Source organism: Lemur catta, chromosome 14, assembly GCF_020740605.2.
Source record: "Lemur catta isolate mLemCat1 chromosome 14, mLemCat1.pri, whole genome shotgun sequence".
Taxonomy (NCBI): domain Eukaryota; kingdom Metazoa; phylum Chordata; class Mammalia; order Primates; family Lemuridae; genus Lemur; species Lemur catta.
In genome coordinates this window covers 27,911,260-27,928,794 of record NC_059141.1, presented here as the reverse complement: position 1 = coordinate 27,928,794, position 17,535 = coordinate 27,911,260, and the positions used below count along the sequence as shown (strand labels likewise).

General features: G+C 37.4%; 1 protein-coding gene and 1 long non-coding RNA gene across 3 annotated transcripts in view; one reads left to right on the top strand and one right to left on the bottom strand.

The window, feature by feature from the left end:
* Window positions 1-8,925, top strand: part of LOC123649683 (cytochrome P450 2C18-like) — a 29,420-nt gene extending 20,495 nt beyond the window's left edge. The window contains exons 7-9 of one of the 2 annotated variants that reach the window (XM_045567855.1): window positions 2,782-2,969; window positions 6,846-6,987; window positions 8,405-8,925. In XM_045567855.1, coding sequence (XP_045423811.1) covers window positions 2,782-2,969; window positions 6,846-6,987; window positions 8,405-8,586 — 512 coding nt within the window. In that variant the 3' untranslated portion in view covers window positions 8,587-8,925. The remainder of the gene's footprint in view (window positions 1-2,781; window positions 2,970-6,845; window positions 6,988-8,404) is intronic. The other variant, XM_045567856.1, reaches the window with a different exon arrangement.
* Window positions 4,653-17,535, bottom strand: part of LOC123649685 — a 34,343-nt gene continuing 21,460 nt past the window's right edge. The window contains exon 3 of the long non-coding RNA XR_006739107.1: window positions 4,653-4,917. This is a non-coding gene — a long non-coding RNA (uncharacterized LOC123649685). The remainder of the gene's footprint in view (window positions 4,918-17,535) is intronic.

Below are 17,535 nucleotides of genomic sequence, written 5' to 3'. Positions count from 1 at the left end.
TTTTTTATTTCAGCATATTATGGGGGTACAAAAGTTTAGTGCCCATCAATACATGAGTGGATTAATAAAATGTGGTATATGTATACCATGTTTTTACTTTCTTAAAACCACCCAAATGTTTGAAACCAAGTTAGGGGAAGTCGTGGCTCCACAAATCAGGAGTGTCCATGTACGAAGTTGGAAGTGTCAGGGAGGCTGCTGGGCACCAGGCCTAGAAAACATCTCAGAATGAACCAGGTGGATAATGCAGGTGTGAGGGGACACACCAAGAACAAGAGAGAGGTGATTGATTATTTGACTTTTTAGTATTTAGAAAATTATAATTAAACATTTGAAACATTCCTGAGCATTAGCGATAATTCTTTTTTTTTTTTTTTTTTTAAGACAGAGTCTCACTTTGTTGCCCGGCTAGAGTGAGTGCCGTGGCGTCAGCTTAGCTCACAGCAACCTCAAACTCCTGGGCTTAAGCGATCCTCCTGCCTCAGCCTCCCGAGTAGCTGGGACTACAGGCATGCGCCACCATGCCCGGCTAATTTTTTCTATATATACTTTTAGTTGTCCAGATAATTTCTTTCTATTTTTAGTAGAGACGGGGTCTCGCTCAGGCTGGTCGCGAACTCCTGACCTCGAGCGATCCACCCGCCTCGGCCTCCCAGAAGGCTAGGATTACAAGCGTGAGCCACCGCGCCCAGCTGAAATAGGCACTTTTAAGTTGAAGAATGTACAAAAGATGAAACATGATGGTAGTTGTCCTACATTTGATCAATGTTTATGAAGTCATAATGGTGTGAACAGTGAATATTGGTATAATGAAATTGTGATATAAATACACCGGGAAAACTGGTGTGTTTGTGTTTGTGTGCATGGGTGTGGGTGTGGGTGTGTGTGTATATTTTGTAGGAGGTGTTTATGGAGATGTAAGTCCTCATCTGTCCTACCACAAAGTTATAGAAATTTTCTAAAAACAGATAAAATCAAGAAATAGAAACAGAGTCATTATTTGAAATGAGAACATAAGTTTCAGAAGAAACTTCTAGAATGTTTCAAAGTGGCTGCCTTTGGAGAGTGTGATGATAACAGAGGATATCATTGCAAGTTGCAAAGAAACACACACATACACAAAACACAAACACATACATATAGATAGATCTGTTAGAATTCAATTTTTAAAACATTATATATTATTTAAATACAAAATTAATTTTTGTTTTTTTCTTTCTGTATGGACAGTAATATTTTTGAGTTTATAATGTACTAAATATTTACATTTTGAATAATTTCATTTCTATTTGTACTGAGTATCCTGTATGCTAGTATGCAGGTGAGTACAGGTTTATCTTAATGCTTAGCTTATAGGAGAGTTATATATGTGTATAATAGAGTAATTCTCTCTAAGTGTACTTCTGGCTCTATAATTTATATTTAAAATGATGTTTGGACACCTTCATAATGCTCCGTGTAACCCTCAACTGCTACAACAAATGTGCCATTTTTGTCCATTTCCATGATTTATTACGTTTCTTTTTTATTTCAAAATGTTAATTAAGGGGGTACAATTGTTTTTGTTACATGGATATCTTGAAAAATGCTTAAGTCAGACAGAGCTTTTGGTGTTCCCGTCACCAGAATAGTGTTCATTGTACCCAACAGGTAAGTTTTTAACCCACCCTCCCCCTTTTTTGATTTCTCCTATCCTTTACATTGGTTTGTGCCTATGTGTACCCATTGTTTAGCTCCCACTTATTAGTGAGAAAATATGGTGTTTGATAATCCATTCCTGAGATACTTCACTTAGGAAAATGGTCTCCAGTTCCATCTGAGTTGCTGCAAATGACATTATTTCATTCCTTTTTATGGCTGAGTGGTTACTCCATGGGGTGTGTGTGTATGCACACACACACACACACACACACACACATACCAAATTTTCTTTATCCCCCTCATTAATTGATGGACACTTAGGTTTATTCCATATCCTTGCAACTGTGAACTGCTACAATTAACAAGTGCAGGTGTCTTTTTGATAAAATGACTTCATTTCCTCTGGTTAGATACCTAGCAGTGGGATTGCTGAATCAAACAGTAGGTCTACATTTATTTCTTTGAGACATCTCCATATTGTTTTTCATAGAGGTTGTACTAATTTGCAATCCCACCAACAGTATATAAGCATTCCTTTCTCTCTGCATCCACAGTAGCATCTATTGTTTTTTGACTTTTTAATAATGGCCATTCTGATAGGGGTATGGTGAGGATATTTCATTGTAGTTTTAATTTGTATTTCCCTGATGATTAGTGATGTTGAGCATTTTTTCATATGTTTTTTTGGCCATTTGTCTATCTTCTTTCAAAAACTTCTGTTCATGTCTTTAGCCCACTTTTTGATTTTTTTTTTTTGCTGCTTTGTTTGAGTTCTTTGTAGATTTTGGGTATTAGACCTGTGTCGGATATATAGTTTGAGATATTTTCTTTCATTCTGTAGGTTGTCTCTTCGCTCTATTTCTCTTTGGGGTCTTAGTCATAAATTCTTTGCCTAGACCAATGTCTAGAAGAGTTTTTCTTATGTTTTCTTCTGGAATTTTTATGATTTCATGTCTTACATTTAAGTCTTTTATCCATCTTGAATTAATTTTCGTGTATGGTGAGAGCTAGGTGTGCTGTCTCATTCTTCTGCATGTGGCTAATAATCCCAGCACCATTTATTGAATAAAGTTTCCTTTCCCCAGTGTATATTGTCTACTTTGTTCAAGATCAGTTGGTTTATTACTTGTGTTTTATCAGCTAAAGTTCAGGCAGAGATTGACCGTGTGGTTGGCAGACACCGGAGCCCCTGCATGCAGGACAGGAGCCACATGCCCTACACGGATGCCGTGGTGCATGAGATCCAGAGATATATTGACCTGCTCCCCACCAACTTGCCCCATGCGGTGACCTGTGATGTCAAATTCAGAAACTACCTGATCCCCAAGGTAAGCTTGTTTCTCCTCCACTGCACCTCAGTACTCTTGAAATTCCCAAATTTACAGTATAGTTCCAATCCTCTGCCAATAGAAGGTAAGAGAAGTGCAGTACTCATAGGTGTGACAGCTTGATGGCATTTGCGCTGTTTCCAGTTTGGAGCTATAAAGCTTTATAACAGGTCTTGGTATCTGGCAGTGTGTGTCTTTCAAGTGGGTTCTGCCCTTTTAATATTGTTTTACGTGCTCTTAGGGATTTATAGTTTCAAATGTATGTTGAAACCATCATTTTGGGCTGGGCCCAGTGGCTCACAACTATAATCCTATCACTTTGGGAGGCCAAGGTGAGAGGATCACTTGAGCCAGGAGTTCAGGACCAGCTTGAACAACATAGCAAGACCCTGTCTCTACAAAAAAATAGAAAAATTAGCTGAGAATGGCAGCATACACCTGTAATTCCAGCTACTTAAAAGGCTGAGGCAGGAGGATCACTTGAGCCCAGGAGTTTGAGGTTGCAGTGAGCTAGGATGACACCACTGCATTCCAGCCTCCGTGACAGAGCAAGATCCTCTCTCTAAAAAAAAAAAAAGTATCACTTTGTTACTTTCCTAAAATACTCTTTTGTAATTTTTATCAGAGTGACATTAAATCTATAGTTCAATTTGGACAGATTTAACATTTTGATACATTTCACATTTCAATTCAATATATGGTTATGCTCCTAATTTATTTGGGCTTTCTTCTATTTTCTCAGTAATGTTTTGTGTTCAGTGCAGTGGCTTGCAAATCTTTTCTGTTTTTTTTCCTAAATAAATGATACTCTTGATGTTATTGTGAATAGTATACTTTTAAAAATGCTATTTCCATTTCTTTGTTTCTGATTCATGGAAATATAATTGACTGTATTATTTTGCTGACCTTATATCTAGCACTTTGCTAAATTTACTTATTATTGCTAATTATTTGCTTGTAGATTTATTTATAATTTCTATGTGCAATTCTGTGATCAGGTTTAATGTTTGTTTTTTATCTTATTTTTAATTCTTATGTTACTTTTCATTACATTATTTTACTGGTTAGGATTTCCAGGCAGTATTGAATAGATCAAGATGGTGGGAACCCTTGTTTCATAACTGATCTCTGGGAGGGGGTGGAGGTTTAAGATCTCACCATTGAGAATGATATTTTGAATATATTTATATAAATTTAAAAAATCATATTTGGGAAGGTTGCCCCCTTCTTTTTATGATTTTTTTTTTGGGGTCATGAATCTGTGTACAATTTGATCAAATGGATTCTCTGCATCTATTGGTATGGTCATATATTTTGATCTCCACATTTGTAACATATATGTATTAATTGCAATACACACACATGCAACACACACATATACAGATGGATTTAATTTGCTATGTTTTGTTTAGGTTATGTGCATTTATATTTATGAGACATTGGTCTGCATTTTTTATTCCTCCATATTTTCTTATTCTATTTCTGAAACTGAGGTAATATTGGCTTTGTAAAGTAAGGTAGGTAATGTTTCCTACTGTGGGTATATTTTTATTGCCTTTTCCTGCTTCTCTATTGTTCTTTTGTCATTTTGTTTGTGTCTTTGTGGTACTTAATAAGCATGGTTAAATGCTAGTTATTACATATGAAAAAATGCAGAGTGTCAGATGAGGTTTATCTTCTTCTGGAAAAGGTTTATTCCTCCCTCACTAGGCAAACAATTAAATGTCTCCTGCCTTGAGTGAGAATTGGATACAAACATAGTGAAAACTTGACTGTAGCCGTCAGCCGTCAGCTGACCTCTCTGAGGTTCCCGATCTCTGGAATCGTGAGATTAGGTTTTGTGTCAGCAGCTTGTAATGCTTTCTAACACATGGTTTCTGTGTTACTTCAGACTTTTTAGTTGCTGCACTACCAGCTACTCCGTTTCACTTGAAGCCAGCACATATTCCTATTAAAAAAAAATAAGATTACTTGCAGTTCTACTTTGAGAGGAAAAAAGGATTGTGCATTTTTTAAGGTTGAAATTATTATTGCCATCTTCTGGGAGACAGAGAATTCTGAATACGTATGCTGTCCGGTATGGTTGCCTATTGAGCACCTGAAATGTGATCAGTGCAACCGAGTAAATGAATTTTAAATTTTGCTTACTTTTAATTACCTTAAATTTAAACATAAATTACTATGAATTTCTCATTGCTAGTGTGTTGGACAATGTGGATCCAAGGGTTTTTTTGTTTGTTTGTTTGTTTGTTTTTTTCCTCCCGTAATACTGGTTTAGCAATCCCTCATTCTCAATTCTGCAATAGTGAAAACTTGGAAAATTAAAAACAATTTAAGTTGGGTATCATTTTCTTTTGTGGCCAAAACATTATTTGAACTGAATGAATCTATTTATCTTCCTCATTTATCACACTGTGTAAATATAAATATTTTGCTAAAGAATTATCAATGTATTTGATTATGCGGTATCCCTCATGTTATTGGCAATATTATAAAATCTACAACAACTACATTGTAATATCTTTCTAAAATAAATATATATGTGTACATATATTGTATACATATAGTAAATGGAAATGTGTATGTATCTAGATGTTAATCTATATGTTTATCTGCATATATGTAATCTATCACACTTAACACCTAAATACATCAGTATGTAACTCCCAAGAACAAAGATTTTCTCATACATAACAATAATAGTATTTATACTTAAGGAATTATCATTGATACAATATTATCTAATAGCCTATAACTAAATTTCACAGTTATGCTAAAATACCTTTTATAGTTTTTTAGGTGGACTTCCTATAGTATAATCAAGAAATAAGCCTTTAATTTGGTCATTTTGTCCCTTTAGTCACCCTTAATTAAGATCATTTTCTTTTCCTTCGGTTGTTTCACTTCAATACATTGATAGTTTTGAAGAGTCCCGTCTACTTGTCTGTGGACTGGAGTAAAATGTTGCTCAGTTTGGTTTTATGTGAATGTTTTCTTGGAGCTTAGATTCCAGGTATATGTTTTTGGCATAAAAATTATGTAGGTGATGTTATGTATGTCCCACTGGATTGCATGTGTGGTCCACATTTAGTAAGGGCGTATTGGCCAGATGTTTCTAGTGCTGAGATTCTGTTTTTCATATGAAACTAATAAAAATATCTATGACATGGTACTTTAAGACCTTGTGAATATCAATTTCCCAAATAATTCACCAACAGTTTTAACATTAATTAATGATCCTTGCCTGAATCGATGATCCTTCCTGAATTGTTGCAAAATGATGAGTTTTCTAATTTTATCATCCCTTCTGTGTTTTCTAGGGAGGATGCATGTATAATGAAGAGTTTCCTCATATTTTTAAATTAGAAGAAACACATTGCATCTCAATGATAAGCACACAATACACGTTAGTGTATCATTCCAGAAGTCACTTGTAATTAGATCAGACCTCCATTTAAAAAAGGCCTATGGACAGATTCCAAATGCTCTTGATGCTTGAAGAGCCAGCAGAGGCTTCCACTTTAAACCATAATTCACATGTGAGATACGTGAGACCTGAAGTGATGAAACAGAGCAGCAACTAGTATTGGCAACAGTGTGCAAGCTTGTTGATAAACAGGGGGGATTCAGAAAGCTTTGCCCCAAGTACCTAAGCACTCAGGACTTCAAATGCTATTGGAGGGCACACTAGCAAAATCACTGCTCCTGGCCTTTAACTCATCCCTGCTTGTTACGAGATCTGTCTGGCTGGATAGGTCACTCCTCTTTGGATCTGGGTTTCCTCAAGATCAAAGAGATTGCACTAGGTGATTTCCATCATTTCTTTCTATTTTTTGATTTCTTTACAACTCAGTTTCTTTGCTCTGTTATTTCCAGGGCACAACCATATTAACTTCACTCACTTCTGCACTGCACAATGACAAAGAATTCCCCAACCCAGAGAGGTTTGACCCAGGCCACTTTCTGGATGAGAGTGGCAACTTTAAGAAAAGTGACTACTTCATTCCTTTCTCAATAGGTAATAAAAATTCATTTACATTTGTACTTCAGGGGACAAGGTAACTGTTTGGGATTGATTGGATCTTACAGGGTATTTCCTCTGGGGCTGGTGGAATTCCTTTGCACATGATCAATAGCACCACTCCCGGTGGCCATTTGATTTCCCTGCATATGACACATCCTCATTATTGGGGCCAGGTTAGTGGGGCTTTGAGGAGTTGCTCCAGTTTTCCAAACTGAGAAAACTAGATTATAGGTTGATTGAATTCTGCCTCTAGGTATATCGCTGAGCTACCCAAGAGCTCCTCTTAGAGGGTGAAACTCATTTAGACTTTCCTCACCCACTATGAGAAAGGTTTCTAACTCCACAACTTTGAGTATTTCCTCTGTAGTGTTCCTCACTCCGCAGATTGAGGTCTGGTGATACAAGTGTCCACAAGCACAGAGTGGACTCTTAAGAGATTCACTCTGGATACAGGGAAGGAGATGAGTCAAGAGATCGTTGTGAACCAGTATGTGACAAGTGCTGTGAGACAGGAAAGCACAGGCTGGCCGGGAGGACAGAGGGGCACTGCCCTCTTCCTGCTCATTTATGGGCCATAACATTCCACAGGAACCAGTAAATTTGAGCTGCCTCACTGGAGGCAGGGAGCAAGGCAAGAATAGAAGGCAGGGCACTTTTCCAGAGGTAATGGACCAGAGGAGCAGGAAATTTTCTGTAGATCTAGGATCTCATACCTTCCAACCAACTGTAGGGTCAGGAAAACCTTGGGAATGTGACAGGATACTCTTCAGTGATTCCAGAGCATGTTGATGTTTCTCCATTCATGATCATACATTTTGGATATTTGGTCCCCACAGCTAAAGTCTGTGTGCTGAGTCTCTGGATGTGGAGTTAACTTAATTTTTTGGTATGGCTTTTGGTGCCTGCTTTAGTTCTGTCACTGTACCTACCAAGATGTTGAGAGCTGAGAGTTTACATTTTAGCAGGGTAGAAAAAGAAATAAACAGAATAGAATTGAAATTGATCCATGTTCCCGTGGAGGCAATATATGATGCGGAACCCTAAAGAGAGCAAGATTCTACTGCCTGAGGAGATCACAGAGATCATAAAGAGAAAATGACTTGGGACATAGGTCTTGAAGGAAGTATAAGGGAAGTGCTTTTTAGACAAATGAGACAGCATGAGAGAAAGCCTGAAGCTTCAGGGTGTTTTGGAGATTGATGAAGAGTAGATATGCCTGGAGCTGAGAGTTGAGGATGTGAGGAATTGAAGTGTGTCCATCTTCTGTCCTTCTGTGTGTCTAACCGTCCTTCCAGCCATCCTGTCTTTGATCTACCCATCTGTTCAGTCATTCCTCAGTTACTGCATACTTTCTGTGACAGTTCACATTGTAGTGTTCAAGGATCAAATCCTCTATGTTTTTTATTTTCAGGAAAACGAATATGTGTGGGAGAGGGCCTGGCACGCATGGAACTATTTTTATTCCTCACCACCATTTTACAGAACTTTACCCTGAAATCTCTGGTTGACCCAAAAGACATTGACATCACCCCAGCTATCAGTGGGATGTCCCATTTGCCACCCTCATACCAGCTCTGCTTCATTCCTGTCTGAAAAAGGGCAGATCGTCTGGCAGATGATGTGTTGTTTGCAACTCCCCTGTGGGCATTGCTCTCCTTGTTCCCACTTTAGGCATGCCTTCTCTGACACCTCCCCATTCCCTTAAGATCCAGTGAACAGCCTAAGGGGAGTTTCCTGAGTCACTGCACCAATATATCTGCTGTTCCCCAAACTCTGTAACACTTTTATTGATCATCATATATGCTAATACTTATGGAGTACTGAGTTGTTAATATGATATCACTATAAAACAGAGAAACATGATTAGTGTGTGACAGTTCAGAGACATTTCTCCTCAGTATGTTCTAAATAAAAATCATTATTATTTTCTGGGTCAGTTGTCAGATTTCTTTCTTTTGTGCATAATGCAAGTAAGAAATAAAAAAATAGAGTTCCAAGAGGACTTGCTGTTCTTTGTAATGATAAGCATAGAGAGGGACAAAAGAGAAGTGGGTAGGGAAGCTCTTTTGGCTGAGAGTCATCAAGAGTTACTGGAGGTTTGGACTGAAAACAGAAAAACCATGTCCAGGAGCAGCTACAACCTGTAGGGTTATAGTGAGATGATCAGCCATAGGGAGGAATGAACATTAAGTGTTAGAATTCATGCCCTGATTTTGTGTTACTGTGAACATAAGATAAATATTTGGAATATTCTTTTTACTTTGTGTTACCAAGGTAGATCAAGTTGAATATATGCTTTCATACTGCTAATCATGTTCATGATTGTTATTTCTCTTCGTTGAACAACAATGAAATCCCTATTAATCTCACCAAGTTTTATTATTTCTCTACTTTCCGCCACATACTTTTTCACTTAACAAAAATGCATTGGTAAATTAATACTATGGTCCTGAAATCACTAGCATTATGTCATCTCTAAAGCCTAGGCAAGTGAACATCTCGTACACATCAAATTCTAGTCATCTTTTGTCCTTCTTTCTTGAGTGTATTAAATGAGAAGTGACATTATCCATTAACTTTTTTCCAGCTCATCTTTAAGAGAAAGCCATTTGTACCTGGCATGCATTTGTAAGGTAACACATGTGTTTAGGTGTATGTGTAGACATACATATGTGTACAGAGATATATAGTCACACAAAACATACTATATACACACATAAACATGTGAGATTAAAAGTGGTTCTTTAGGCCAGGTGCTGTGCATCATGCCTATAATCCTAGCACTTTGGGAGGCCAAGGTGAGAGAATTGCTTGACGCCAGGAGTTCAAGAGCAGCCTGGGCAATATAGCAAGACTCTGTCTCTACAAAAAAAATTCAGAAATTAGCCAAATGTGGTTGTGCATGCCTGCAGTCTCAGCTGCAGGTGGGAGGCTGAGGCAGGAAGATCACTTGTGCCCAGGAATTGGAGGCTGCAGTGAGCTATGATTGTGCCACTTCAGCTTGGGTGACAGAGACCCTGTCTCAAAAAAAAAAAAAAAAGTTGTTTAACATGATAGGTACATATTATTATATAAATTGCTGTTGTGTACTAAACAATATGCCAGAGAAACTTCCAAGGTAGTAGAAACACAGGCAAATGATTTTATTAGACAGTTTACAGAAGAGGATATTGGAATGGCTATTAAATGTATGAAAATAGCTTAAACATAAAAAATATTAATTAAAACTACATTACATGTAGTATTAGTGATAAAACAGACACTTCCTAATTAACCAACAGATAATATAGACCAATTTCTCATCTAGTATCCCATGACTGTGTTGAGTTTAAAGGAGAGAGTGAGCAACAGTTGTATTAGGGATGTTGCCAAAGTCACCCACCAGCTGGACTGAAGATTCTCTTAGGTCAGATTTTGGTCAAGATACTTGGAGAAGCTACTGATTATGAAATTTCAATTACACCATTATCCTGCTAAGTGAAAAATGTAGCCATTAATGGAACTAAGATTCTTATGATATGGAGTATTCTTCCAGAATCTTGTGAGAAGCTGTCTACAGCCATTGACTTCTCATCCTGGTTGGAATATCTCTGGTTATGGTAGTGGATGGTTTGGTAAATTGCCTGTGTGACTCATGTCAGGCATGAAATTTGTCCCTTAAAATTCATCTAGTTTCAGCTTATAGGGCTTTAAGAACAGAGAAGTTCTTATTTTTTAGTAATTCTATGGAAGAAAATTAGATTGAAGAAACCTAGAAGAATTCAGATACTAGTCTAGTTTATAGGTAGATAACAAGAACTAGAAAACAATGCATGGGGTTACAGTCTAATAACAGGTGTTTTATAACTTCTTTAGAAATATAACTCTTTCTCTCTACATTGATCACATAGCAATCTCAGATTTAAGAACCTTGTGAGGCAAGAGGCCAAATCAATGCAAAATTTAGATTTTACCTACAGTCTTAAGGTTCTTGGGCCTGACAATTTTTATGGTATCAGGCCGGGCGCGGTGGCTCACGCCTGTAATCCTAGCACTCTGGGAGGCCGAGGCGGACGGATTGCTCGAGGTCAGGAGTTCAAGACTAGCCTGAGCGAGACCCCGTCTCTACTAAAAAATAGAAATAAAAATTATCTGGACAACTAAAAATATATATAGAAAAAATTAGCCAGGCATGGTGGTGCATGCCTGTAGTCCCAGCTACTTGGGAGGCTGAGGCAGTAGGATCGCTTAAGCCCAGGAGTTTGAGGTTGCTGTGAGCTAGGCTGATGCCACGGCACTCACTCTAGCCTGGGCAACACAGTGAGACTCTGTCTCAAAAAAAAAAAAAATTTTTTTTATACTATCACTGTCAGGCTGGGAACCCTTGAAGCCAGGAAGCCTATGCACATCCTCAAATATGATATTCCAATTAATGCATTGGGAATATAACTCATGTTCCCAATTGCATCCTGTTATAAGAGGCAGCATATTTTCATTGCACTTATGCAATCACCATAGTGCCATCAGAATACCCATAAAATACTTTCTAAGTTTTGGAAAAACCAAATAGGAAAAGAAAGTAAAATTTTTGACCTTTATTCACAAAAGTATACTTTACCAAATTTCTGTAAGCTATAAATAGCTGAAAAGTTTCCTTAAGTCGGGAAAACAAAACATTTAAGTAAAGAACCAACAATATTTCAAATAAAAGTCATAAAAAATTATCAGTTACTTAATCTTGTGGGATTAATTGTTGTTCTGCTTGATTTTGATTAGTAGTTTTACAAATTAATTGGTTGCTTCATTAGAGACATGATTATGCTATTGGTAATACTATATGCCATAGCTGAATAAATTCGTCTGGGAAAATTGAAACCCTCATATAGAAAATTAGAAAAGAGGTCACATGGTCACAAGAAGGCTTACCTATCTCCTGCAGTCAGATGTGCTACCATTTCATCACAAGGCTTCCCCTTACCTAACTCCTAATGGTCACCTGATTTGTTCAATTCGGTGCCTCAAAGCCTACTTTCATGGCTTAAAACTATTATGCAAACTGAGATTATTATATTACTGTTAATTTTACTTTGTATTTTCCTTTTTAAGCTTTGTATCTGTTACTTGTTAAATTTTTGCCAAACTATAACTCCTAACAGAATAATGCTTGTCCATAATTTTGAGATGATAGCTAATACCTATGGAACAGACAAAATTGAACTAACAGCAGACTCCAGGTAGATTTAGCCTGAGAATAACTCCTTCTAAACCTCCCTTTTTGCTCAAATGTGGCTAAAGGAATTTTGACACTTACTCCTAGTTGCCAATTACTTCCCACCAATGTGGGACCAGGCCAGAAAAAAATTGGGCTAGGTCCACCCCAGCACCAAGGGACAGTAGGATTTGCTTTATGAATCTGGACTCTCCTGAGTTAGGTGCATAAATATTTAAGATTGTTATGTCTTCTTGTTGAATTGTTCCCTTTACCATTATATAATGACTGTTTTTCTCTTTCATTACTTTTGTTGATCACTGGGTCAATGAAGAAATAAAGACAGAAATTTAAAAAATTTTGAAATGAATAAAAATGAAAACACAACATACAAAAACCTGTAAGACACAGTAAAAGTACTGCCAAGAGGAAAGTTTATAAAATTAAAGGCCTACATCAAGAAAATAGAGAAGTCACAAATTAACAACCTAACATTGCACCTCAATGAACTAGAAAAACAAGAAGACACCAAACCCAGAGTTAGCAAAAGAAAAGAAATAATGAAGATCAGAACAGAACTGAATGAAATAAAGACCCAACCCCCAAAAAACAAGACCAAGGATCAATGACATGAAAAGTTGGTTCTCCAAAAAAATAAAGAAAATTGATAAAGCACTAGCTAGACTAACCAAGAAAGAAAGAAATAAGATAAAAATAAACACAATCAAATGAAAAAGGAGACATTACAACTTAAACCACAGAAATACAAAAGATCATCAGAGACTATTATCTACAACTATATACTCACAAACTAGAAGACCTAGAGAAAAATGGATGAATTCCTGAAAGCTTACAACCTCCCACGATTAAATCAGGAAGAAACGGAACTACTGAATAGACCAATAACAAGTATCAAGATAAATCAGTAATAAAAAAGCTCTCAACAAAAATAAGCTCAGGACTAGATGGATTCATGGCCAAATTCTACCTGACATATAAAGAAAAACTGGTGTCAATCCCACTGAAACTATTCCAAAAGATTGAGAAGGAGGAATTTCTCCCTAACTCATTCTATGAAGCCAGTATCACCCTGATATCAAAGTCAGGAAAGGATGTAATAAAAAAAGAAAACTGCAGACCTGTATCTTTGATGAACAGAGATGCAAAGATTCTCAACAAAATACTAGCAAACTGGATTCAACATCACATAAAAAGATAATTCACCACAATCAATTGAGTTTTATCCCAGGAACGGAGGGATGGCTCAACATAGCCAAGGCAACCATAGCAGAAAGAACAAAACTGGAGGCATCACATTGCCTGACTTCAAATTATACTAAAAGGTATAATAACCAAAACAGCATGGCACTGATACAAAAATAGACACATAGATCAATAAAACAGAATAGAAAACTGAAATAAAGCCATATACTTACAGTCAACTGGTCGTTGATAAAGTCTACAGAAACGTATTATAAGGTAAGGACACCCTTTTCAATAAATTCTTCTGGGAAAATTGGATAGCCACATACAGATGAATGATATTGGATCCCTATCTTTCACCATATACAAAAACTAACTTCAGGATGGATTAAAGACTTATATGTAAGACCTGAAACAATAAAAATTCTAGAAGAAAACCTAGGAGAAACTCCACTGGACATTGGCCTAGGCAAAGAATTTATAACTAAGACCCCAAAAGCAAATGCAATAAAACAAAAATAGACAAAGAGGGCTTAAACTAAAAATAGCAAAAGAAATGACCTGAAGAGTAAATAGACAATGTAGGGAGAAAATATTCATAAAGTGTATATCCAATATATATCCAGAATCTACAAGGAACTCAAACAAATCAGGAAGAAGAAACAAACAACCCCCTTAAACACTGGGCAAATGACATGAACAGGCACTTTTCAAAAGAAGATATACAAATGCTAAAAAAAATATGAAAAAAATACTCAATATCACTAATTATCAAGGAAATGCAAATTAAAACCACAATGAGATACCATCTTACTCCAATTAAAATGGCTATCATTTAAAAGACAAAAAAAAATAGATATTGGCATGGATACTGAGAAAAGGGAACACTTCATACACTGTTGGTGGGAATGTAAATTAGTAGAATTTCTGTGGAGATTTCTCAATGTACTCAAAGTAGATCTACCATTTGATCTTGCAATATCACTGCTGTGTATCTCTCCAAAGGAAAAGAAATCTATATCAAAAAGATACCTGTACTCATATTAATTGCAGCACAATCCACAATCACGATGATATGGAATCAATTTTTTTTTTTTTTTTTTTGAGACAGAGTCTCGCTCTGTTGTCCGGGCTAGAGTGCCGTGGCGTCAGCCCAGCTCACAGCAACCTCAAACTCCTGGGCTTAAGCGACTCTCCTGGCGCAGCCTCCCGAGTAGCTGGGACTACAAGCATGTGCCACCATGCCCGGCTAATTTTTTCTATATATATTTTTAGTTGGCCAGATAATTTCTTTCTATTTTTAGTAGAGACAGGGTCTCACTCTTGCTCAGGCTGGTCTCGAACTCTTGACCTCGAGTGATGCACCCGCCTGGGCCTCCCAGAGTGCTAGGATTACAGGCGTGAGCCACCGCACCCGGCCTGATATGGAGTCAATTTAAGTGTCCATCATTGATGAGTGGATTAACAAAATGTAGTAGCTATATACCATGGAGTACTACTTAGTGATAAGAGAGAATGAAATAATGTTTCCTGCAGCAACTTGGATGGAACTGGAGGCCATTGTCTTAAGTGACGTGACTCAGGAACAGAAAAATAAATGCCACATGTTCTCACTTATATGTGGGAGCTAACCTGTAGGTACACAAGGGCAAAAAGAGAGGTATAATGGACACTGGAGCCAAAATAGGGTAGAGTGGGAGGTAGTGAGGAATGAAAAATTACCTATGGGATACAAGGTATACTATTCAAGTGATGGGTACACCAAAAGCCCAGACTCTATCACTACACAATAAATACATGTAGCATAATTCAACTTGTAACTTCTAAATCTATTATAATAAAAACAAATTTTAAAAATTAAGATGAAGTGTGTGATTAAAGGTTCTCCAAACCTTTGACTTGGTTAAAATAAATAAATAAATAAAATAACAAGAGTTACTGAGCTTGTTTTATTCAACATAAGCTGGTCTGGTAATTTTAGAGTTTAGAATTATATAAGTCAGGCAGTAAATTATTGCTTCTCTTTGCCCAGGACAAATGGTTCAAGTGAGTCCAAGACCTGGACCCACTCAATTACTAAAGGTTATGAAACAAACTGTTCTGATTCTCATTTTTGTCAACTGGTGCTATAATCATTAACCAAATTAATTTTTATTTTGAAAGTCACTGACTAATCTTAGTCGTGAAATGTTGCATTATATTACACAACGAGTCAATGTTAGTGGACCTGGTTAGGCTGAATGTTTTGCTTGCAGGGTAGGGTGCAAGATGCAGGGGATATGGGTTCTGGCTTCAGCTCTACCATCAGCAGATATCATATCCTTTGTCAAGGTTCTGAATCTCTGAGGCCCAGCTTCCTCATCCTTAAAATTGGAATTATTTCACCTTAGACAAAGCTAATTAAGAGAATCAAAAGATATATGATAGGTGTGGAAATTCTCTGTAAATTGTCAGAATCCCTGTAAATATGACTGATAAAACATTGTGTAACTGGCTCTTTTTTTTTTTTTTTTTTAAGACAGTCTCACTGTGTTGCCCAGGCTAGAGTGAGTGCCGTGGCGTCAGCCTAGCTCACAGCAACCTCAAACTCCTGGGCTTAAGCGATCCTACTGCCTCAGCCTCCTGGGTAGCATGCGCCACCATGCCCAGCTAATTTTTTCTATATATATTTTTAGTTGTCCAGATAATTTATTTCTATTTTTAGTAGAGACGGGGTCTCGTTCAGGCTGGTCTTGAACTCCTGACCTCGAGCGATCCGCCCGCCTCGGCCTCCCAGAGAGCTAGGATTACAGGCGTGAGCCACCGCGCCCGGCCTCTTTCTATTTTTAGTAGAGATGGGGTCTCTCTCATGCTCAGGCTGGTCTCAAACTCCTGACCTTGGGCGATCCATCCGCCTCGGCCTCCCAGAGTGCTAGGATTATAGGCGTGAGCCACCACGCCTGGCCACCCATCTGGAGATTTCTAACCTTGACCCAGAGATTTCCAAGAGACAAGAGCACCTCCACACAGATGCAACTCTCAACAACCTTAGAACGAACTTTGTACCAACTAGCATAGCTTAAACTCCCTTTTTTAAAAAAACACTTGGTAACTGACCCAGATTGAACACAGACATAAGGAAGAGGGAAGGATTATTCAACTCCAAGAGCAGTCTCCTGGTAGGTGGTCATCTGAGCCCTGGGTATGTTGGGCTCATGCTGCCAGCCCGCTGCCTCGTGAGAGTGCTGCCAGAATACGTTGCTTGAACATCAGAAGGTGTCTGAGACTCATATCTGAGACAAATTGGATGAAACGGGAGAAGTGGCCCCTGGAGAAGGTAGTTAACTTGGACCATCAGAACCCACTGACATGATAACCTCTAACTTTTCCGCACATTTATAAGTGTAACAAATTTATATATAAATAAATAAATGAAATAAAATAAAAATATATGTATTTGTATATATATATATATGTAAAACATAAATTATATATGTAAAACAAGCAATAGGTTCATATTTAAACTATATAAACCTTTCACAAAAGATTTGATATTCCCAAAGGACATTTGAAAGAATGTTCAGCATCATGAAGCTTAATGGAAATGCAAATTAAAATACAAGGAGATATTGCATACTCATCAAAATGGTTAAAATGAAAAAAGACTGAATACACTAAGTGTTGTCAAGAATATGAAGAAGCTGACACTCTCATAGTAAAATTGCAAATTGATTAAGCCATTTGGAGAATTCTTTGCCAGTAGTTAATGAAACAGTACACCTGCATGACTAGCAATTATGCTCATAGGTGTACTGAACAGAAATCCTTATGTTGGGATAACAATGTATTAGGATAATAACAGCACTATTCACAATAGCCACAAATTAGAATCAACACATATGTTGATAACAATACATTGAAGAAAATGAGTTCAGAAATAGTTATAAAACACTATAAAAAGGCCGGGCACGCTGGCTGACACCTGTAATCCTAGCCCTCTGGGAGGCTGAGGCGGGTGGATCGCTCGAGGTCAGGAGTTCGAGACCAGCCTGAATGAGACCCTGTCTCTACTAAAAGTAGAAATAAAAATTATCTGGACAACTAAAAATATATATAGAAAAAATTAGCCAGGCATGGTGGCGCATGCCTGTAGTCCCAGCTACTGGGGAGGC